Below are 22740 nucleotides of genomic sequence, written 5' to 3'. Positions count from 1 at the left end.
TCAAGAACTTGAAACTCAGAAGGCCAACTCCAAATTTGAATTCAGTGTCTCTGAAAATGAGAAGTTGAAGAAAAAATTTGAGTCAGAGAAGAAAGCCTGGGCTGATGAGAAGGCTTCACTGGTGACTCAGGCCGAGACGGCAGAAGCATCTCTTGCAGAGGCAACAACCGAGCTGTCCGACTTAAAACGACAGATATCTCAAATGGTCTCAGCCATCTTCGGAAAGTTATTGTGCAAAACATCAAACATTGTAATCTTCCAATGACTATTGTAATAGTTACCTCCGGCTTACTGTTATGCTTGTACACACACAGGCCCCAGGATTGCCAACCTTAAGCAAAACATGCTGATCAAGCTTAAAGCGGTTTACACCTTAGTGGAACAGCTGTACTCCGGGTCACAACATGCCTTGGCCGTTTTAGCCTTATCAAACACCACTCTCCGCCTTTTGCAGGACGTGCTGAAGCATCTCGTTGTGCTACCTCAGCGAATTCAGGATTTAAGGCGGGCATCCACAAGAGCCGGAGCCGTAGCCGCATTGAGCCAGGTAAAAGCATGGCTTCCAGAGCTAGACCCGGCCGACCTTGCTCTTGGATACCTCAGTCGGAAGGAGGACAGTACTGTATTTGATGATCATGACTTCATTGCCTATGTCAAAGTCATTCGTCCCGTGGCGACCCTTATTGGGAACGATACTGACCTCACCAAGTACTCTCCGGGCTATGACAGTGAGAACCGGAGAATTCCAAACATTCCATATGATGAAGTCAGCCTGATCCCTCCTATTCGTAAGCATACTTTTGCCCCTGAAGTGGACCTAGCCGGTTTAATAGATGATGAAGCTGAGTTTGAAGCTTTGAGCGGCATTGACTGGGCCTCGTCAACTTTCCAGGACAAAACAGCCGACAGAGAGGCGGAGAAGGATAACTCGGAGCCTTCAAGCCCGCCGAAAGAGTAAGTCACCAGGTGTTTTGCAAAAACAATGCTTCATTTGTTCAGGCTCGAGGAGTCTTGTAATAGGGTAGAAAAAACTTCTCAATGTTTGTCATGCCTTCGCACATGTTCCGAGCGCTTAACACTTTCGTAAGCCGCTATTGCTATAGATTTCGGGCTTATGTTAACCGTTTATTCCCTTGGCGTTCAAATTTTGCTTGCCTTATCCTACACATAAAACAAACAAAAGTTCCCTTGGCGGTTTATCGCGCCGGAGGTCACATAAAATATTGATAACCCAGAATATGAACCGAAGATATCATATACAGGCCGGTTTATGACTATCTTTGTAAAACATAATCATAATAGCATACCTGCGGTCCCTTTGATAATCTTTCCTGCTGGTATGATGCTCACCTGGTACTTAACAACCTGGTGTGACCAACATTGAGACGAAAACCATCTCATAACACTTTCCAGAAGGTCTCAAAATAGTCAAAATAATTATGCTTATGATGGATAATAAACAACATTCACAGGCTTCTGATTCGAATATGATTAGTAAACCTTTCCAAAGGGGTTAAGCTAAGATTCGGATACGATCACATAGCCCCCGGTGGCTTTGGCGATGCCGATCAAGTGGGTATCGACAGCTATGTTCTCTTTGGTTCGAATACGACCTATGTTTGAATAGGAAGCCCCCAAGTGACCATAAGAGTTGTTTAATGACGATGATTCGAATACGATCCACGTCAGACCCAAAGGGGTTAAGCTGTGATTCAAATATGATCAAGAAGCCCCCAAGTGGGTTTGGCAATATGCCGATCAAGCGGGTATCGACAGCTATGTTCTCTTTGGTTCGAATACGACCTATGTTTGAACAGGAAGCCCCCAAGTGATCATGGCTAGATTCAGATATGATCATAAGCTGGACCAAAGGGAAAGCCGGATTCAGATATGATCCGCTCCCTGTTGGTAGTTTCCGCCACTTGATAAAGAAGACATAAAAACATTCTTTATGGGAAAAAAGGACAGAGGTCCTGCTTTATTGCTTGATATAATATGTACATCGTCAAAGATATATATATCTTAAGAGCCGGTGGCTTAAGTATAATAAGGCCGAAGATGGGCAATATTCCACGGCCGGCGGGTCTCCTCCTCTGACTTACGTGAGTCTTTGTGCTCTCGAACATCGATGAGATAATATGACCCATTGTTCAGATTCTTGCTGACCACAAAGGGTCCTTCCCAAGGTGGAGATAGCTTGTGCATGTCGGATTGATCTTGGATGAGCCGGAGTACCAAGTCACCTTCCTGAAAGGTTCTGCTCTTAACCCGGCGGCTCTAATAGCGGCACAGGTCTTGCTGGTAAATCGCCGAGCGGGCTATTGCCAAGTCTCGCTCCTCATCCAACAAGTCAAGTGCATCCTGACAAGCCTTCTCATTATCCGTCTCAACATAAGCCGCCACACGGGGTGAGTCGTGTCGGATGTCACTTGGTAGAACTGCCTCTGCTCCATAGACCATGAAGAAAGGTGTGTAACCCGTAGATCTGTTAGGCGTAGTGTTGATGCTCCATAGTACAGAGGGTAACTCCTCCACCCAGCAACCCGGAGTCCGTTTTAAGGGGACAAAGAGCCGGGGCTTAATACCTTTCAGGATCTCTTGATTAGCTCTTTCTGCTTGACCATTGGATTGAGGATGAGCAACAGCCGAAACATCAAGCCGGATATGTTCTCGTTGACAGAACTCTTCCATGGCTCCCTTGGAGAGATTAGTGCCATTATCAGTTATAATGCTGTGTGGGAAACCAAAACGAAAGATCACCTTTTTCATGAACTGAACCGTTGTGGCCGCATCACACTTACTGACTGGTTCCGCCTCAACCCACTTTGTAAACTTATCCACTGCCACCAGGAGATGTGTCTTTTTATCCTTAGACCTTTTGAAATGTCCAACCATGTCAAGCCCCCAGACTGCGAACGGCCAAGTAATTGGGATCATCCTCAATTCTTGAGCCGGCACATGAGCACGTCGTGAGAACTTTTGACAACCGTCACATTTACTGACCAGATCCTCCGCATCAGCATGAGCCGTGAGCCAGTAGAAACCATGACGGAAGGCCTTGGCCACAAGAGATTTTGAGCCGGCATGATGACCACAATCTCCTTCATGAATCTCACGAAGTATCTCTTGTCCCTCTGCAGGTGACACATAGCGTTGAAACGCCCCTGTTACACTGCAATGATGCAACTCACCATTAACAATTGTCATGCATTTGGATCGCCTGACAATTTGTCTTGCCAAAGTCTCATCCTCCGGTAACTCCCCCCGGGTCATGTAGGCCAAATACGGCACGGTCCAATCCGGGATGACATGAAGAGCCGCCACCAGCTGTGCCTCCGGGTCTGGCACCGCTAGTTCTTCCTCAGTAGGCACCTTAACAGAAGGGTTATGCAGAATATCAAGAAAGACGTTAGGTGGCACCGGCTTACATTTAGATCCCAGCCGGCTTAAAGCATCAGCCGCCTCATTCTTCCTTCGATCAACATGCTCCACTTGATAACCCTTAAAATGCCCAGCCACAGCATCTACCTACGACGATAAGCCGCCATGAGAGGATCCTTGGAGTCCCACTTGCCTGACACCTGTTGAGCCACGAGATCTGAGATGCCCAGACACTTTACCCGGTTTAAGTTCATCTCCTTGGCCATCCGGAGACCATGGAGTAAGGCCTCGTACTCAGCTGCATTCTTAGTACATGGAAACATAAGCCGGAGTACATAACAAAATTTGTCACCTCAAGGGGAAGTTAAAACAACTCCAGCCCCCGAGCCTTCTAACTGCCTGGACCCGTCAAATTGAATAGTCCAATATGTGTTATCTGGCTTCTCCTCAGGTGCCTGTAACTCTGTCCAATCATTGATAAAGTCCACCAAGGCCTGAGATTTGATAGCAGTACATGGCATGTACTTCAAACCATGAGGCCCAAGCTCGATAGCCCACTTGGCGAATCGTCGTGTGGCCTCCCTATTCTGGATGATATCTCCCAAAGGGGCAGAACTTACCACAGTTATAGGATGACTTTGAAAGTACTGCTTCAACTTCTGGTTGGCCATAAACACTCCATAAACGAGTTTCTGCCAATGTGGATACCTTTGTTTAGACTCAATGAGCACCTCACTGATATAGTAAACCGGCCGTTCAATCGGATGCTCCTTGCCAGCTTCCTTACGCTCCACCACGATAGCAACACTGACGGCTCGTGAATTGGCAGCCACGTATAACAGCAATGGCTCTTTATCAATAGGAGCTGCAAAAACCGGTGGTTCAGACAACTGTCTTTTTAAGTCTTCAAAGGCGGCATCAGCAGCATCACTCCAGACAAAAGTGTCTGTTTTCTTCATCATCTGATATAACGGTAAGGCCTTCTCCCCTAACCGGCTTATGAACCGGCTTAAAGCGGCAACACGACCCGCCAGCCGCTGAACATCATTGATGCACGCCGGCTTAGCCAGAGAGGTAATCGCCTTAATCTTCTCCGGATTAGCTTCAATGCCTCTGTTTGACACCAGAAAACCTAAGAGCTTGCCCGCAGGTACACCAAACACACATTTGGCCGGGTTAAGCATCATCTTGTAAACCCGGAGATTATCAAAGGTCTCTTTCAAGTCAGATATCAAGGTTTCCTTTTCTCTGAACTTCACCACAATGTCATCTACATAAGCATGAACATTATGCCCAATTTGATCATGCAAACAGTTCTGCACACATCGCTGATAAGTCGTCTAGGCACTTTTGAGTCCAAATGGCATAGATACATAACGGAAGGCTCCAAACGGAGTGATGAAAGTTGTCTTCTCCTGGTCCTTAACTGCCATCTTGATCTGATGATAACCCGAGTAAGCATCCAAGAAGCTCAAACGTTCACAACCCATCGTAGCATCAATGATTTGATCAATACGGGGAAGAGCAAAGGGATCAGCCGGACAAGCCTTGTTTAAGTCCGTGTAATCCACACACATCCGCCAAGTGCCATTATTCTTGAGTACTAGCACCGGGTTAGCCAACCACTCCGGGTAAAAAACTTCAACAATAAACCCGGCCGCTAAGAGCCGGGCGACCTCTTCCCCAATAGCTTTCTATCTCTCTTTGTTGAACCGTCGGAGAAACTGCCTGACCGGCTTATACTTCAGATCAATATTGAGAGTGTGCTCAGCGAGTTCCCTCGATACACCCGGCATGTCAGAAGGCTTCCATGCAAAGATGTCCCGGTTCTCACGGATGAACTTGATGAGCGTGCTTTCCTATTTAGGATCCAAATTGGTACTAATACTGAACTGCTTAGAAGCATCTCCTGGGGTAAAGTCAACAAGCTTGGTCTCAGCGGCCGATTTAAATTTCAGCATTGGGTCATGCTCAGTAGTTGGCTTCTTTAGGGAGGTCATATCTGTCGGGTCAACATTGTCTTGATAAAATTTGAGCTCCTCTGCGGCGCAGGCAGACTCAGCGTAAGTCGCGTCGCCTTCTTCACATTCTAAGGCCACCTTTTGACTCCCATGCACAGTGATGGTGCCCTTGTAACCCGGCATCTTGAGCTGTAAATATACGTAACATGGCCGCGCCATGAACTTGGCATAAGCCGGTCGCCCAAATAGAGCGTGATATGGACTCCTGATTTTAACCACTTCAAACGTCAATTTCTCAGCCCTGGAATCATACTCATCTCCAAAAGCCACCTCCAATTCAATCTTGCCAACTGGGTAAGCCGACTTGCCCGAAACCACCCCATGGAAAACAGTGTTGGATGTTCTCAAATTCTTCTCCGTCAACCCCATGCATTGAAAGGTCTCGTAGTAGAGGATATTGATGCTGCTACCTCCGTCCATGAGTACCTTAGTGAATTTATATCCACCAACCTAGGGTGCTACCACCAAGGCTAACTGACCCGGATTATCGACCGTGGAGGGTGATCCTCTCTACTCCATATAATGGGTTGTTCTGACCATCTTAAATAACGAGGAATTGCTGGCTCAATAGAATTCACGACCCTCTTATGAACCTTCTGGTCACATTTGCATAAGCTAGTGGTAAACACATGATACTACCCACCACTCAACTGTTTCGGATGGCTTTGATAACCCGACTGCTGCTGCTCTTGCCCTCCTTGACCAGACTGCTGCTGATTATTACCGCCCGGATGTCCCTGACAGCCGGAGTTTGAACCGCCGCCCGGGCCATGAAAACCGCCAACTCCCAAGCCGCCGCCAGACCCGGAGTTATCTCCAAATGTATTGCAATTCTTAAAAGCCTTTGTGATCGCGCAATCTTTCCATAAGTGGGTAGCGGGTCGTTCCCGGGTGCCGTGTCTTAGACAAGGCTCATTAAGTAACTGCTCAAGAGATGGGCCTGACCCGCCAGACCGAGGGGGCGGGCTGCCCTTACATCTCTGATTGTTACCCTGTGCATTAGCATTGGCTACAAACTCCGGGTTGCCTTCCGCCTTACGCTTGTTGCCGCTTTGATTCATCGGGTTATGTTGTTGACCCTTTCCATTGCCGTTCCTTTTTCCCTTCCTTGTCTTCTCATTGTCATACGCGGGGTCCTTGGTACTATCAGAATCGGCATATTTAACTAAATCCGCCATCAGCGTACCCATATCCTTGCAGTCACGTTTAAGGCGTCCCAGTTTCTGCCTCAGCGGCTCAAAGCTGTAATTCTTCTCCAACATAAGGACTATAGAGTCGGCATCCATCTTGTCAGATGAATGAATTATCTCCTTGACCCGGCGTACCCAATGGGTGGTGGATTCACCCTCCCCCTACTTACAATTCGTCAAGTCCACGATCGACATAGATTGCTTACAGGTGTCCTTGAAGTTCTGGATGAAACGGGCTTTGAACTCTTCCCATGAACCAATGGAATTGGGTGGCAAACCTTTTAACCAAGACCGGGCCGTTCCATCTAACATCATGGTGAAATATTTAGCCATTGTCGCGTCACTGACTTCCAACAGCTCCATGGCCATCTCATAACTCTCGATCCATGCTCCGGGCTATAAGTCGGTCGTGTAATTTGGCACCTTTCGAGGTCCCTTGAAGTCCTTGGGTAGACGCACATTACGCAAAGCCGGTACCAAACAGGGAACACCACCGGTTCTGGTGGCTACTCCCATCTCAACAGAAGTCGTTGGATACTCCGGGGAATCCTGATGAGCTGCCTGTTGCGCCGCCAACTGAGCCGCTCGCTCGTTCTCCTGACGTACTTGGTCTTGCACCGGGTTATAGCCACCGTGTTGGTTACCGCGTTGGGCGTTGCTTGATAAAGCTTCAGATTCCATGTGCCTGCTGTAACTCAGGCTTTGGTTCTGATGAGGTGGTGCTAACCAAGGCGAAGGAGTTGAATGAATCATGTCCCTACTGTAAGAATAGGTCTCTTGCTGAGCCAGGGCCGTCTGGAGAAGCTCTCTGACCCTCCGGGTCTCCACCGCCGTCGGGTCATCACCGTCCATCGGCAGAGCCGCCAAGCGCACCGAAGCCGCGATTATGTTCTCCATGGGGTTGGAAAAGTGACCCTCCGGTATCGGCACATAACGCGGTGGTGCCATGCTCACATGAGGAGGTGGCATCTCTCAAGGCTGAGTCGGTCCTCCTGCTTCGGCTGTCATAAACTGATTGGCATCTGGCGGGTTACTTGGGCCGACTCCCGGTGTAGCGAAAAGAACCCGAGGGTCGTAATTCGGAGGTAAACGGGATTGGGTTTTCTGGTGTCTCCTCCTCATTACCTCATTGGACGCGTTTAAGCTCATCGTGAGCTGGTAAGCTTCTGACTGCAACCGCTGTGTCCGGGCGTCGAGAGTCGCCCTCTCTGTAGCTAGTCTAGTATCCTCAGCTGCCAAGGCCTCCTTGGCCTGAGCTATCTCCTCACGCACCCGTGCCACCTCCGCATCATGCTCATCTTTGTTCGCAGGGATAACCATGACGGTTAACAGGGCCGTAAGCTTGTCCATGAGGTCTATCAGCACCTGAGCCGGCGGGCGCACAGGGCCACCTGCCCCGGCTGTCCCTATCCCAGATGTTATTGTGGCAACAGCTGTAGAGTTAGAGCCGGGCTGAGTCCCAGCCATAAAGATTCCTGCCCATCTTGGCGGCTCATAGGGGTCCGGAATACTAATGCCATCGGAACAGCCCCTGAGCACGCCGTCTTGCACCTGGTACAACGAATCTGTTAACCGGCGGATGAATCACTGTCTGACAGGACGGCCGTCTCACCACCATCTTCAGATCCTTCAGAAAGTTCCTCTCTGTGGATGCAGCCCACAAAAGCACGCTTCATGACGGGTTGAGCTCGGGTCTTTCTCGCACGCTGAGCCGTCTCGATAAGGTCGGTGCAGCTGTCCAGCTCAGGGCCCGGCTCTCCGATCCGACCGATGAAGACGTGGATTCCGCCGAAGGGGACCCGGTACCCGTACTCGGTTGAGCCGGCGTCGGGGCCCCAGCCTTCGTCGTCGATGTAGATCTTGCCGCGACGACTCTTGGTCATCCGGCCCACTACGTATCCCTTGAGCCCTTCGAAGTTGCCCTTCAAGAACTCAAATCCACCGTGCGCTAGCCCCACGGTGGGCGCCAACTGTCGTGGAATTGTCACGTTAGATGTCCTCGTGAAAGGACTTAGTTGTGGAGCCATCGCAACTAGGAAGCTTGAAGGGGTTATTCGGGACAAGGGACACGAGAGGTTTTATACTAGTTCGGCCCCTTACGGTGAAGGTAAGGCCTACGTCTAGTTGGATTGGTATTGATGTTTCGATGACCAGGGAGCGAGATACGCTATGCCCGGCTCTCGATGAGTTGTTTCTTGCCCTAAGCCGCCAGTAGGTCGTCCTCTTATATACACGGGTTGACGCCCTCTGACTTATAGAGTCCAGACCGGCTTATAAACAGTGTCCGGCTCGGTGACTAGTTAAATCTACCTTATGATACAAGTCATGCCATTATGGCGGTTTACTACAACGGGCCTTAAGTCGCCTGTGGGTTTAAGCCCTTTACTGAACCGCCATCTTCATGCTTGGTCTTGGGCTTCTTTCTGGTAAGTCTTCTTTGCGTAACCTGACCCCTCCTGGACGGCTTACACAAATAGTTATATCCCCAACACCATTTGATATCCGAACACACCCGAACGTATGAGGAAGAAATGAACTTTGATCTTGAAGGCGACTTTAATCATTTGTTTGATTCATCTATATGCATTGTAGGTCGTAGTAACGCACAGTTCTACTTGTTTTTTAAGTAGTAAAGATGACGAGGAGGTGGGATTCGTTGGGTGGGAGGGAGGAGATCTACGGAGATAACCTGGGGATGAATGACTATCTACGCATTCCCTTTTAAGGTTTGAGATTTCGTTTTCATATTAGGAAGATTGTGATTGTGATTCAATACTAGAGTCAATGTTAGATAATAATTGGTATTTGCACGGGATTAGCAATCTGTTATTGAGAAATATTTGATTTTATTTTGAAATGTCATTCAGAAAAATCTGCTTTCTATATTTTAGAAAAATAATACTCCTTCCGTTCCAAAATAGATGACTTAACTTTGTACTAACTTAAATACAAAGTTAGTACAAAGTTGGGTCATCTATTTTGGAATTCTTAATTACAAAGATGAGTAGCATTTATTTGGTGTGATTTTTGAATTTTTAATTACATACTATTTACGTGATTTAGTTGAATCTGTACCTGCCAAAGCAAGCATGAAAAATCAAAGTGAAGAGGCAAAAACAAACCAGTATGCCGACCTACTCCCTCCTTCCATCTATATAGGGCCTAATACGTTTTTCAAGGCTAGCTTTGACCAAATATTAGAGCAATAATATATGACATGCAACTTACACAAAGTACATTGTCAAATTCGTATGTGAAAGGAGTTTTCAATGATATAATTTTCACATTATGCATGTCATGTATTATTAATCTTGTCAATAGTCAAAGGATGTCTTAAAAACGCATTAGGCCCTATATAGATGGAAGGAGGGAGTACCTAACTCGCTAAGGCTGGTCATAGTGGGAGTAACATAGGTAGTAACATAGATGCCACATAAGCAAAAATGATGATGTGGCAAGTAGTTAATGAGGAGAGAGGCAAATAGAGTAACATAATATGTTACCATCACATAGCGGTTTCCAATGCATAATGAGTCTACAAAGTAATAAATGAAGGCAACTATGTTACCACACCTATGACACTACCCACTATGAAGGTAGTAACATAGACTAGTAACATATGTATGTTACTAGTCTAAGTTACTCCCCACTATGACCAGCCTAAAGATTCCAAAAACGGTATGTTTTGATTGGTTGAACCGGCCGCCCCGTGGATTGGGATCCGGCTTGCCTGCTCCCTTTCCATGCTTCAATCCGTGCTCCCACCTCATCCAACGGTTGTCTTTTTTCTCTTTTTCTTTCTAATCTAATCATCCCCCTGATTTCTGTCAATACGGGATTTTACCTTGCGTCGTTAAAAAAACTATAAAGCGCTAGCTAGATCTGATTGATTTTGTAAAGATTGCAAAAGAAAAATATTGATATATTTTCATGTATTACTTATCTTTCCCGTCGCTGGTAAAATAGTACGTATTGATTTCGTTTCAACTGTTACTTGTTCCGTTCCATTCCTTGCCTGCATAAATACACGCCGCTGACTGCTGCGGTATGAGAGTGACGGTAAGCACGATACGATGACGGTCATGGCGATGCATCAGCAGGTTGGTTTACTCCTCACCCTCATCCTCTTCCTGGCGGCTGCAGTCGGCAGCCTCGCCGTCGGCACTCCGTCCGCGATCATCAGAACGACATGCGCCGCTGTCGGCCGACCCGGCGGGGAAGTGGGCTACGACACCTGCGTGGGCTTGCGCTCGGCCGACCCGGCGGCCGCGGCCGCCAAGGACGAACGTCAGCTCGCCGTCATCGCCACCAACCTCACCGTGGCTAACGTCACATCGACGGTTCTCGTCCTCGACGACCTCGTCAAGAACCTCGGGGACTGCCTGCGCTACTACAGGGACATGAACAAGACCCTGGACGCCGCACTCGGTGACCTACGTGCCGGGCGCGTCGAGGCGGCGTCCGGCAAATTGTTGGATGCCAATGGAGTGCCCGACAGCTGCGACATCCAATTGTTCGAGGGGAGTGCGAAGAAGAACCCGATGAGGAAGGAGAACACCGACGCCGATTTGCTGTCCCGACTGGCATACGCCATTACTGACTTGCAGCTGCCGAATCCTCCTCGGCACCGACGTTAAGTTTGATTCTTAATGGTCTCTTTCGCACCGTACTCTATAGCCAGCTGCTGCTAGTTGATTTCCATTTGCGCCATCGATCGCATAAAATTGTTATTTGTTGTCCAACGTGTGCGATGTCACCTCCATCTACACAATGGGCTCTATGTGACAGATCATAGCATCTCTCGTGCTGTAATTGTTACTCCTACTTCTTTGACATTTTGCTTCCCTGGACGACAGGCTGCATGAGTCCCCCTATTCCCTGGGCAGTGCAACGAATAGGGGTCGAATTTCATTTCACATATTTTAAAAGGGAAAATATTAACCATGTTTCAAAAAGGAATGTGTACATATTTATGGAAAAATCACCATGATGGTCTAAAGTATTTATCGCATATTTAAAGTTATTCATTGTGCATTATTGACATTGCCAACCTTCCTATCTGAAGTGCTTGGGGAAGTTTCGTTTCCAGTGACCATTCCCCTTACAATAGAAACATCCAGTCTCAGGTTTAGATCCAGCCTTGGGTTTTCTTCTTCAAGTTTTCTTTCTTTTCCTTAGCCTTCTTGAAACTAGTGGTCTTTTTGACCATCAGCACTTGATGCTTTTTCTTGATTTCTACTTCTGTGGTCTTAACCATTGGAAAAATTGTGGCTGTGATTCAATACTAGAGTTAATAATAGATAATAAATGATATATTGCATGTCGTTAGCAATTTGTTATTGAGTAATATTTGATTTTATTTTGGAAGGTTATTGGAAAAAAAATCTTATGCCTATCTTTTAGAAAAGTGATCTCACATATATGGTCTGATTTTTAAATTCTTGATTACCTAATGTGTACTCATGATGAGACAATTAAACACCTCTTCTTTCAATGCAAGTTCGTACGTTCTATATGGTCAGTCATCCAAATAGCGTCCAATTTGTATCCACCAACAAGTGTTGCCAATGTATATGGTCACTGGCTCGATGGAATATCAAATACTTTTAGTACGCTAATACGGGTGGGAGTGTCTGCCTTATTATGGTCGCTTTGGCTATGTAGAAACGATTGTGTTTTTAATGGCAAAACCTCTTCTTCTATGCAGGTTATTTACCGTTGTACGCACTGGCTTCGTATGTGGTCTACGCTACATCGAACGGAGTATCAATCGCTGTTCAAGACGGTGTGTATGCGGTTGGAGCGGGTGGCCAGGGAGGTTTTTACCCAACATGGGTGGCAACATAATCTCCGGATCGGTCCACCTCCCCCGTCGACATTGGCATAGTTTTGGACTCATATGGCTCTATTGTTGCCAACTTGTTTTTTTTTTATACATACTTTGCTAGACTCTTCGTTAAGGCTATGTGCATCTTAGCTATGCAGAGGCCGGGTGTCGCTCATTATGCTTTGTATCCACTTGATGCTGCATTATGAGTTAATAAAAACGCCCTTTATCAAAAAAAATTGAATCGGCACTTATCACGAGAAATCAGAGGTGCGAGGTGGTGGTGGGAGGTGGGGTGAAAATAAGTGAAAATCATCCTTGTATGATTACTTCCAAACTTTCCAATCAATATATGATGGACAAATGGCAGTCATTAACGCACGATGTAGTAACCTATTTCTCTCAATAAATACGAGATTTTATCTTCCGATGGTTAAAGACTCTAAAGCTAGCTAGATCTGATTGATTTGGTAAAGATTGCAAAAGCAAAATATTGATATATTTCCATGTGTTACCTATCTTCCCCATCGCTGGTGAAATAGTACGTATTAATTTCATTCCTACTGTTACTTAATCCGCTCTATTCGTTGCGATATGATGGTCAAGGCGAGGTGGGTAGGACTGACGATGGCGATGCATCCTCAGGCTGCTTCACTCCTCACCCTCATCCTCCTCCTGGCTACCGGAGACGGCATCCTCGCCGTCGGCACTCCGTCCGCGATCATCACAAGGACATGCGCCGCCGTCGGCCGAGCCGGTGGGCAACTGGGCTACGAGTACGACTCCTGCGTGGGCGCGCTCTCGTCCGACCCGGCGGCCGCGTCCGCCAAGGACGCGCGTGAGCTCGCCGTCGTGGCCACCAACCTCACTGTGGCCAACGTCACGTCGACGGTGCTCGTCGTCGAGGACCTCGTCAAGAACCTCGGCGGCTGCCTCCGCTACTACAAGGAGATGAACAGGACCCTTGAGGGCGCGCTCGGTGACCTCCGTGCCGGGCGCGTCGAAGCGGCGTCGGACAAACTGCTGGAGGCCAACCAAGATCCCGACAAGTGCGACGTGCTCTTGTTCGAGGGGAGCGCGAACAAGAATCCATTGGGCAAGGAGAACATCTACGCCGACTGGCTGTCCCAATTGGCATATGCGATTGCTAGCTTGCCGGCGCCGAAGCCTCTGCTGTAATCGTAGCTACGTAGCTAGCTGGTGTTTGATTCCCATTTGCTCGATCGATCGCATAAAATGGAATTGCCATTTGTTGTCCAACGTGTGCGATGTGTTTCATCAAAAAAAAACATGCGCGATGTCATTTCCATATACACAATGAGCATGTTTGGTTGCCCGCATGCAGCCCAATCAGACACGCGCGGGATGTGCGCGGCCTGTTTGGTTGCCTGGTCTGCATGCGGTTTGAGGCCCGCACGGACCTTAAAACAGCCCGCAGAGAGATGCGATTGGGGAGCGATTTTGGGCCAGCCCATCTATAGCGTTCGTACAAGTTCTGGTTTTGCGAACCATCTAGAGCGTTTCCAGCCGGTTCTTACTGGTTTTGGGAACCATCTAGAAGGTTCATGAACTGTTTTTTTCTTTTTCTTTTTTTTACTCTTTCTGTTTTTTTCTTCTTCCTTTTTCTGGTTCTTTTTCTTTTCTTTTTTTTTCGTTACTTTTTTGTTTTATTTCTGTTTTCCTTTTCGAGTTAATTTCTCTTTTCAACCCATTTTATTTCTTTGGTTTTTATTTCCATATGTGTTCTTATCTTTTTTTAAATATTCAACAAAATCGTGTTTCCAGAAAATGTACAGTTTTCAAAAAAATGTTCTCAAAATTTAAAAATTGTTCTTGTTACACAAAAAAGTTTAAAACTTTCGAAATTCAGAAAAGTACCGGATTTCAACTTTTTGTTCACGTATTCAAACAGAATTAACGCCCCCAAATTTATTTGGGATTTTTCAAAATTGTTCTCCATTCCAAAATTTGTTCTCAAGATTCAAAAAATGTTCGTGCTTTAAAAAATTATTTGCGCTTCCAAATTTGTTCTCCGTTTCAATATTTGTTCTCCACATTCAAAAAATGTTCATGCTTTAAAAAACTGTTCTTTCAAAAAATGTTTTGGAAATCCAAATTTGTATCAATTTTTGTTTGTGTTTGTGAAAAAAAATCGTACGTTCAAAAAAATACTCAAAATTGGCCTATTAGACATATTAAAAAATTACTCAATGTTTGTGTGTTTGAAATAATGTTCGTGTTTCAAAAATTGTTTGAAGTTTCGAAAATTGTCCGTGTATTACCAAAAAGTTCGTATTTACAAAAATGTTTGGAGCTATAGAAAAATGCCTTCATTTTTAATTTTTTGTTCACGTATACTTAAAAAATAGCATTTACAAAATTGTTTTCTGTTTCAAAATTTGGTTCTGAATTTTCAAGAATTGTTTCTGTTTTAAATTTTTGTTCACCAATTAAAAAATATAACATTCTCAGAAAATGTTCTGGATTTCAAAACTTGTTCATAAATTCAAGAAATGCTTCTGTTTTTAACTTTTGTTCGGAAGTTAAAAAAGATTTGAGGAATTCAAAAAATGTTCATATTTATTAACTTTTGTTCACCAATTCAAAAAATGGGGATTTCCAAAAATGTTCCCTCTTTGCAAAATTGTTCACATCATCAAAATGGTCATGTTTTTCAAAATTTGACCCCAAATTCCAAAAATGTTCCGGGGAATTCAAAAAACTGTTCACGTCTTGAAAATTTTGTTCGTAATTTTGAAAAATGTTCGCGCTTTCAGTTTTTTGTTCCTGTTTTTCAGAAAATGTTTTCATTTTCCAGAAATTCTTGTTGATTTCGGGGAAAAAATGTCGTTTTCATGTTGTTCCCTTATTTTGATTTTTTTTAGATTCCCAAAAATGTTTCAAATTTAATTTTTTTTTCTCTCTATGAAATATGAAAATGTTTGCACCTTATGGTGGCTATTAGCGCTGCTCACTTGCACTAGGTTATTGTTCGATCCCTGTCGCTGTTCTATGTATCTTTAAGTCTGGCGCTTCGATTTTCACATGAGAAGTTGACTGTCGCAGCGGTTAGCACGGCGCGCCGTTGACTTCGAGGTCCCAGGATCGATCCGCGGCTCTAGCGCCCTCTGTTTTTTTGGGTTTTTCATATTGCGGCCGTGCCAACAGAAATGGGCCGGCCCATGTTAGCACCGTCCTGTGCGAAACGGGCCGGCCCATGTTAGCAGCGTCCTGTGCGAAACGTCAGCACCTTGCCGCAACTAGCGGCAAATATGAAGTCCCAGGCGCGGCCACGCGTGCGGGGCAGTTGCACGCCTCGGGCAGCGCGGGAGACGGAGGGGACGTCTCATAACTTGGCCCCCACTCTCCTGTCACCGCCCAGTCGCAATGTTCCCATCGCTCCCTCTCTCCCTCACCGCCCCTCCCTCTCCTTTCCTTCGATGGCTCCGCCTCGCCCAGGCGCGGCCACGCGTGCGGGGCAGTTGCACGCCTCGGGCAGCGCGGGAGACGGAGGGGACGTCTCATAACTTGGCCCCCACTCTCATGTCACCGCCCAGTCGCAATGTTCCCATCGCTCCCTCTCTCCCTCACCGCCCCTCCCTCTCCTCTCCTCCGATGGCTCCGCCTCGCCCATCGCCGCGCCGCCCTCAGACCCCCGTCGACCAGCGCATCGCCAGCATCCAGGAGCGCTCGCTCGCCGGGCTTCAGAACTCCGGCCGGGACTTGGCGTCGGTGCTGCGAGCGTCGTTGCCTATCTGCTGCAGGCCACCACCAGCGCCGGCCAATGCGGTGCCGGTCGCTCCTGCTCCGGCGCTGATTCTGGACCTCGTGGTCCTGGGCTCGGCGCCGTCGACGGAGCCGCCCCTTCTTGGGACCCCATTGGCCACGGTGGTTTTCTTGACCCCCGTCCAAGGGTTTTCTCCTGTCGGCGGGCCGTCCTTCTCGACCTCCGGCGTGGCGTTGAGCACGGGGCCGATGCCTCAGGCCGTCGCCGGGGCCGGCTCCTCCTCTGCTCTGCTACCTCTCTCCTTCCCGCTGTGGTTTTCACCCCGGCCTCGGTTCGCCGCGGCTGCGCGTGCTCCGGTGAGTCAAACCCCCTCGATGCTTGCTCGTAGATGTAGATTAGGGGTTTATTTCTTAGGCATGTGCTAGTAGTTAGTTGATTCAATAGGATTAGATAGGATTCTAGCAGATCTGATTGGATGCGATCCCAATCGAATCCAATCGAACTGATTTGTTCTTGTTTTGTACAGTGTGTGTGCTAGGATAATTTTCTTGTGCTACTGCTAGTGTGTCCTATGATCTGCGTTCATGCTAGTAGATGTGTTCATGCTAGAATCATGTTCGTGTTGACTGATGAATGTTATACTGATGGCATGTTCATGTTGACTGATGAATGCTAGAATCATGTTGACTGATGGCATGTTCATGTTCAAGCTAGGATCATGTTCATGTTTCATGTTGCTAACATACTTGTTCAATCTAGGGTTTGTGTTAAATGTTATACGTGCATGTAGTAGGATCATTTTATGATGGTGCCAAATTTGCATGGCTGCACATGGGTGCTATTGGCACTTGCTATTGCTATTTTTAGATGTTTTCATGTTTAGGATAGTGCAGTGATGAGTGCCAGTTGCAGCAAAGCAGATGTCGCTGATCCGTGGACTTGCCCAACAGCAAGTCAACTGATCAGTGCCACTGATGAGTGGCATTTGCCCAACAGCAAGTGTCATTGATAAGTGGCCACTTATCAATGGCACTTGCTGTTGGGTAAAATGCCACTTATCAACGGCACTTGCTATTGGGCAAGTCCACTAATCAGTGCCATTTGCCTAACAGCAAGTGCCATTGATAAGTGGCGTTTGCTCAAAGAGTTTGTGCACTGATCAGTGGCATTTGCTCTTGGGCAAATGTCTCTGATCAGTGCCATTTTGCAAAGAGTTTGTGCACTAATACTTGTCATCTCACCTGACAAGATATTGAAGACTGACTGGATGTGGCGGGAGGAGGAGCTCAGGTGGTGGCCGGAGCTGAGCGCGCCGAGGATTTCATCCCCACAAACAGGTGGCTCGGGACGGTGGACCTGCCTGGCAGGATCGCCTTCATGAGTGTGCCTCGTTCAAGGGGACGATCTCCGAGCCAGGGCCATGAGGAGGGGGGCCAGGGAGCCACTGCACTTGTACTAGCAGATCAAGGACAGCGAGGACCTCATCATGCTCGTCGTCCCTCGCAAGTTCGTGGAGGTGATGAACACCTGGCTGGTCATCAAGCGGCTCCTGCGCATGGTCAGTCTGTCGGCGAACAAGCAGTGTGTGTTCTGGGTGCAGGTCCAGAACTTCAAGGGGCACATGGTGCTTGGCCGGGACTGGAACTACTTCTGCCGCCGCCACCGGATTGTCCCCGGCGACCTCGTCGTTGTGCGCATCTTAGGACTCGGACTGAAGGTTCAGATCTACGACCACGACTCCTCGGTCATGTGCAGGTTTCGTTGCATCAGGCACAATTGCGTTGGTAACATCGAGCAGGCTATGTAGTTAAGTTAAGTAAGGTGTTAGTGGAGAACTTTTATGGCGTGTGGAGAGACTTGTGTTGGGAACTTGTTCATATTTTGACCAAGAGCACACCCTGGCATGGAGCAGGGAAGGAGGATGCCCCTGCTATTAATTTAGACTTATGCTATGTAGTTAAGTAGTTTGTGTCATTTCCTTGCTTGCTGTGTTTGATTTCATTTGGTTGCCTGCTGTTGTGTTGTTGTTGTTGTGCTGACCATGTGGTGGTAAGTCCATCACATTTGAATGGGGTGAGTAGAACATAAACGTTGTTTGCAATCAAACAGCTGAAGTTTGCATCTGCTCATATCCTAAGTACAAAAACGACAACCAAACAGCAGGGGTAAGTGCCTCTCCATGCGATGCAGGCAACTAAACAGATTGCATCTGCTGCACATGAGGCTGCATTCATCAACCAGACTGGTTGAAGATGGACATGCAATGCAACTATTGTTGCAAACTGCGACCAAACACGCCCAATGGCTCTATGTGAATCTCATACGGGAATTGTTGCTGGTTTCACATTTTGTCTCCAGGCACGACAGGCTGCGTGAGTCCCCCCACTCCTTGCACAGTGCGACGAATAGACATGAAAACGCCCACGCGGGCGCATGCCTGGGCCAGGCCCATGTCTGGCCATGAGCCGGGTTTTTTATTTTCTTCAAGAATTTTTTAATTTCATATATTTTAAAAGGGAAAATATCAACCATCTTTTACAAAAGAATGTGTGCATATTTATGAAAAAAATCATCATGGTGGTCTAAAATGTATATGGCATATTTAATGCTGTTCATTGTGTATTTATACACATTTTCACATATTCTTAAAAACTTCATTGCACATATATCTAAAAAAATTAATCACATATTTCTAAAATGGTTGTTGCGTATTAAAAATAACAGTCATCATGTATCTAAGAATTGTTCATCATATATAAAAAATGTTGAAAATGTGCATCACATATCTAAGAAAATATTCATCATGTATTTGTAAAAATGTTGACACATTGTAAAAATTATCATCACATCTTAAAAAATAAAAAGGAAGACAAAGAAAGAAAAGAAAAAATAAAAAATAAAGAAAAAACAAAATAAGCCTAGAAGAAATGAATAAATAAAAAGTTGGTAGCAAAATAAAATGACGAAAGGAGTGTGCTAATTGTCAACCTTATAATCTTGGGGAAAATCAATCATCCCATAAGCCATCCAGTATGCTCCTATCTATGACCCCCAAGCCACCAGACGTTTCAGCCATCGTCCTTTCACCACCGTGCGCGCGCAGGGGAGAAATAGTCTAGGGCAACGAACTCTAGCGAGTGTTGCCCTTGCTTTGCGACAATTGGCATCGACATGCCTGCAGCAGGGCGCGTCCGTAGCGGGGCTCCTGCAAGACGAGCATCGGATCTTGGCTCTCGCCGGTCGACGGTGCAATAGAGGCTCCGCTGCACTGGTATCCACTGTCGTTGAATGTCCGTGGCACTAGGCTCCAGATTACAGCAGAGCGGTCGTCGTTTTAGCGGTGGACTCATCTTGAAGCGGCAATGGTTGGTCCCATTTTGTACATGCCTTGATACTAGTCGGGGAAGAGAGTGCCCTAGTGCTATAGGGCAGGTCGGTGCTCCAAGGGTCGTGATGGTATTGTTGGGAAGTCATTGCTGGTGCGAACGAGTATCGCCCCTGGTGCGGCAGGCCGCCCTACTGGTGATGCAAGGGACGACGACTGATACTCCTCAAACGTATCTGTACTTTTTGATTGTTTCATGGAGTCGTGTCCGCTGTGACGCCAACGTCTTCCGCTGCGGTCGCCGGCTCGAGTATGGTTGCCTCCTCCAACCCCTCCGCCGGTAGGCCAAAGTCGCAAGCGAAGGGCCCGACGAGCAAGAAGGTGGCTGCGACGCGAGGCCGGGCTCCTCCTCCACCCCCTCCGACGGGCCATGTTGTTGAAGATGGTGATCGTGGTGCTATGGCCGGTGGTGGTGGCAACGATCTTGGCAACAATGATGTTGCTTTATTTTGTTTAATTGCGTGTTTGTAGAGACAAACTTGCTACCTTTTGATATTGTGCGTGATTTTGAATGTGAATTATTGCGGCATGTCTATTTTATATAAATTATTCCGTGCATCCATCTGAGTTCTGGTTCATATCAATATTTGACCGCAAAAATATTTGCGGCACCGCGAGGGCTCCAGCGCGGAACATATCCTACAAACTCGTAGGAAAGCAAATAGTATAACGATAGCGCATTTGCTAGAGTTGCTCGTACTGTAACTTATACCTTGTCTTCCCGTGGGCCGGTGCTAGCTCCTCCCGGTTGACCTGCCCGCCTGGCGCTCTGCTTTCTGTGGTGTGTTCGCTTGCTCTGACTGACACGTGGTAGCAGCTATAAGAGCAGAGGAGTGTAACTACACCTGACCTGCGCATGTGTGTGCACAGGAGCAGCTCTCGTGACACTTCTCACCAATGATAAAACTTTAACCTTGCTTCTACATACTGCTCTCTGCTAGCGAGTGTTACCAACACAATTAACAAGCACCAGCTTGATGTGTGCTTGATGATTATCCTGCATGCGTTCACGCATCCCAAACACGCAGCAGCTGATTTATCTCTCTAGGCCTCCTTTGGTTTGGAGGATTTCATAGGAATTCTAGAGGATAGGATCTTTTATAGGATTTTTTTTCTTTAGAGCCCTTTGGTTCATAGGAATGGATTCTTATTCCTACATAGGATTGGTTCCTATCCTTCACATTTTATAGGAAAATAAAAATGAGCCTAGACTCAATGGAAAAATTCCTTTGGTGCCAACCGAATGACATCTCGTTTCCTATTCCTACTCATAGAATTTGAGATACATGTCATCTCATTTCCTACAAAATTCCTATTCCTACGATAATCCTATCCTATGAACCAAAAGAGGCTCTAACTTGCGCATGTTACCTCTTCAGTTTGTAGGCAATATCCTCGTCTCATCCTAGTAAAATTTCACTTTACTAATTACTAGCCTCGACGTGACCGGATGGACGAACGTGGTGCATGCACAGTCAGATTCTTCTGTCCCATGCCGAAATTCATCGCCAGCTAATAATTTCGCAGCATGCGGTAACAGTGCGCTAATTTCTAACAGTGCTCTGTATGATTTGAGAATCTTGCACGTAGCAACAATCTTTCCCTTCCGACCGCGCGCGTCTTGCTTGTCTCCAGGCAGGGCCGGGCCAAAACCGGCGACAAACGGAGACGGGACGACGCACACGCGGTTCACGCGACATCGCGTTACGGCGTGGATGGGTGTTTTCTCCTCTCTCTCTCTCTCTTTTTGCGAATGATTACGGGATGGGTCGGGTCATGATTGGATGGATGGATGGATGAATTTGAATGAATTTTTTAACACGGTAAATCGCAAATGATCGATGGATGTTTTGTCTTTTCTGCGAATGATTAAAGGATGGGTCGTGGATGTATGGATGTATGGATTTGATTATTTTTTCTTTTTGCAAATGGCACACCCTCATGCGCTATATATATATATATATATATATATATATATATATATATATACCTGGCATACATCGGGCCGGGCTGGGCCAGGCCAAAAACGCCCGGTGCTGAAAACCCAGGCCTAAGCCCGGCCCGGCCCGACCGTCGGGACTACTAAATTAGATCCGTGCCGGGCTATGGCTAAAATCTTGTTTTGTGCAAGCCCAAACCCGGCTTGATCTGCCCGTTGGGCTCAATTTGCAGGCCTGAACCCGGCCCGGTGGCATGCTAGGGCTCAGCCCGGCCCGATGGCATGCAGACCCGGGATTTTTGGGTCGGGCTATTCGGACCGGGCTGCCCATGGTCAAGTACACACTCGTCTTATGAACGCACAAATGCACATATTTTCCCTATGAATATGCTAGGCTAATTTCATAACAAAGAAGACGGCCGACTAAGAGCAACTATGAACTGAGCCTAATTCAGATGGTTAGATTCCTTGTGGTGGAACTGGGCCCCACATGTCAGCTAACGGTCAAACACACAGTCAAATAAACGGAATGTTTAGGTGCGGGTCCGATATGTCATAAATAGGTTTAATCTTTAAGCAATGGATATTAGGGATTTTTTGAAACAGCGGACCGCTCGACTGGTAGCTTTCTGAGAAAAATTAAAAAGTGGTAGTGTTTTGAAACCCTAGCCTGTAAAGTAGTAGTTTTATGCTATTTACTCAAGTTAGTTGGAGAGTACGGATCTCAAAGTAAGGCTGAAAGGTTGAGGATAAGAGGTTCCTTGTAGCCTGAGCTACAAAGGAACTTTGTGTTATTGAAGTTGTTGCTATAAATAATGGAGGTTTCAGTGTCCATGCACAAACTCAGAATCCCTGTGATGAAGCCTTCAAAATTCTTCGCTATGTGGGACTAGTGTGTTATTGGCCAACTATTTCTTCCCTAATTCCCCGCCCTATGCACGATACGTAGAAAATTGATAGGTAAATTGCCCTCACTAAATAGATTCTACATACAAGCAAAGTACTAGATTACATTCATATATAAGGGTGGAAAATGAACCGCGCTGTGACTCAGAGCATCTACAACCGGATCTCCTATACCCACCCCAAACGCCTGGACAAAAACCCAACTGATCTCCTCATAGCCGCCCAAACACTAGGATTGATCGGCACTCCCCATATCCGTCCCAAATCTGGGGCGCTGAACATGCCCGCCACGATCAAACTGACAGCTAGGGCTCGCACCAATTCGCTCAAATTCGCGTCCCCTTTCCTTGCCCGAGCATCCCTC

At 46.8% G+C, this 22740-nt stretch overlaps 2 protein-coding genes across 2 annotated transcripts; both read left to right on the top strand.

Moving 5' to 3' along the window:
• Positions 1-10674: 10674 nt before the first annotated feature.
• Positions 10675-11231, top strand: LOC123117543 (pectinesterase inhibitor 12-like). Its single transcript, XM_044538273.1, has one exon. The coding sequence runs from the start codon at positions 10675-10677 to the stop codon at positions 11227-11229; it is 555 nt and encodes a 184-aa protein (XP_044394208.1). The 3' UTR covers positions 11230-11231.
• Positions 11232-13046: 1815 nt separating this feature from the next.
• LOC123115230 (pectinesterase inhibitor 12-like) lies at positions 13047-13598 on the top strand. Its single transcript, XM_044536450.1, has one exon. It carries the CDS (start codon positions 13047-13049, stop codon positions 13596-13598), a length of 552 nt encoding a protein of 183 aa, XP_044392385.1.
• The last annotated feature ends 9142 nt before the right edge of the window (positions 13599-22740 follow it).

The sequence above is a fragment of the Triticum aestivum genome, chromosome 5B, assembly GCF_018294505.1.
Source record: "Triticum aestivum cultivar Chinese Spring chromosome 5B, IWGSC CS RefSeq v2.1, whole genome shotgun sequence".
Taxonomy (NCBI): domain Eukaryota; kingdom Viridiplantae; phylum Streptophyta; class Magnoliopsida; order Poales; family Poaceae; genus Triticum; species Triticum aestivum.
This window is presented reverse-complemented; position numbering and strand designations above follow the sequence as displayed.

Bases quoted from the DNA above. Each gene is read 5' to 3' on its own strand.
- LOC123117543 (XM_044538273.1), top strand. From the start codon at position 10,675: ATGGCGATGCATCAGCAGGTTGGTTTACTCCTCACCCTCATCCTCTTC.
- LOC123115230 (XM_044536450.1), top strand. From the start codon at position 13,047: ATGGCGATGCATCCTCAGGCTGCTTCACTCCTCACCCTCATCCTCCTC.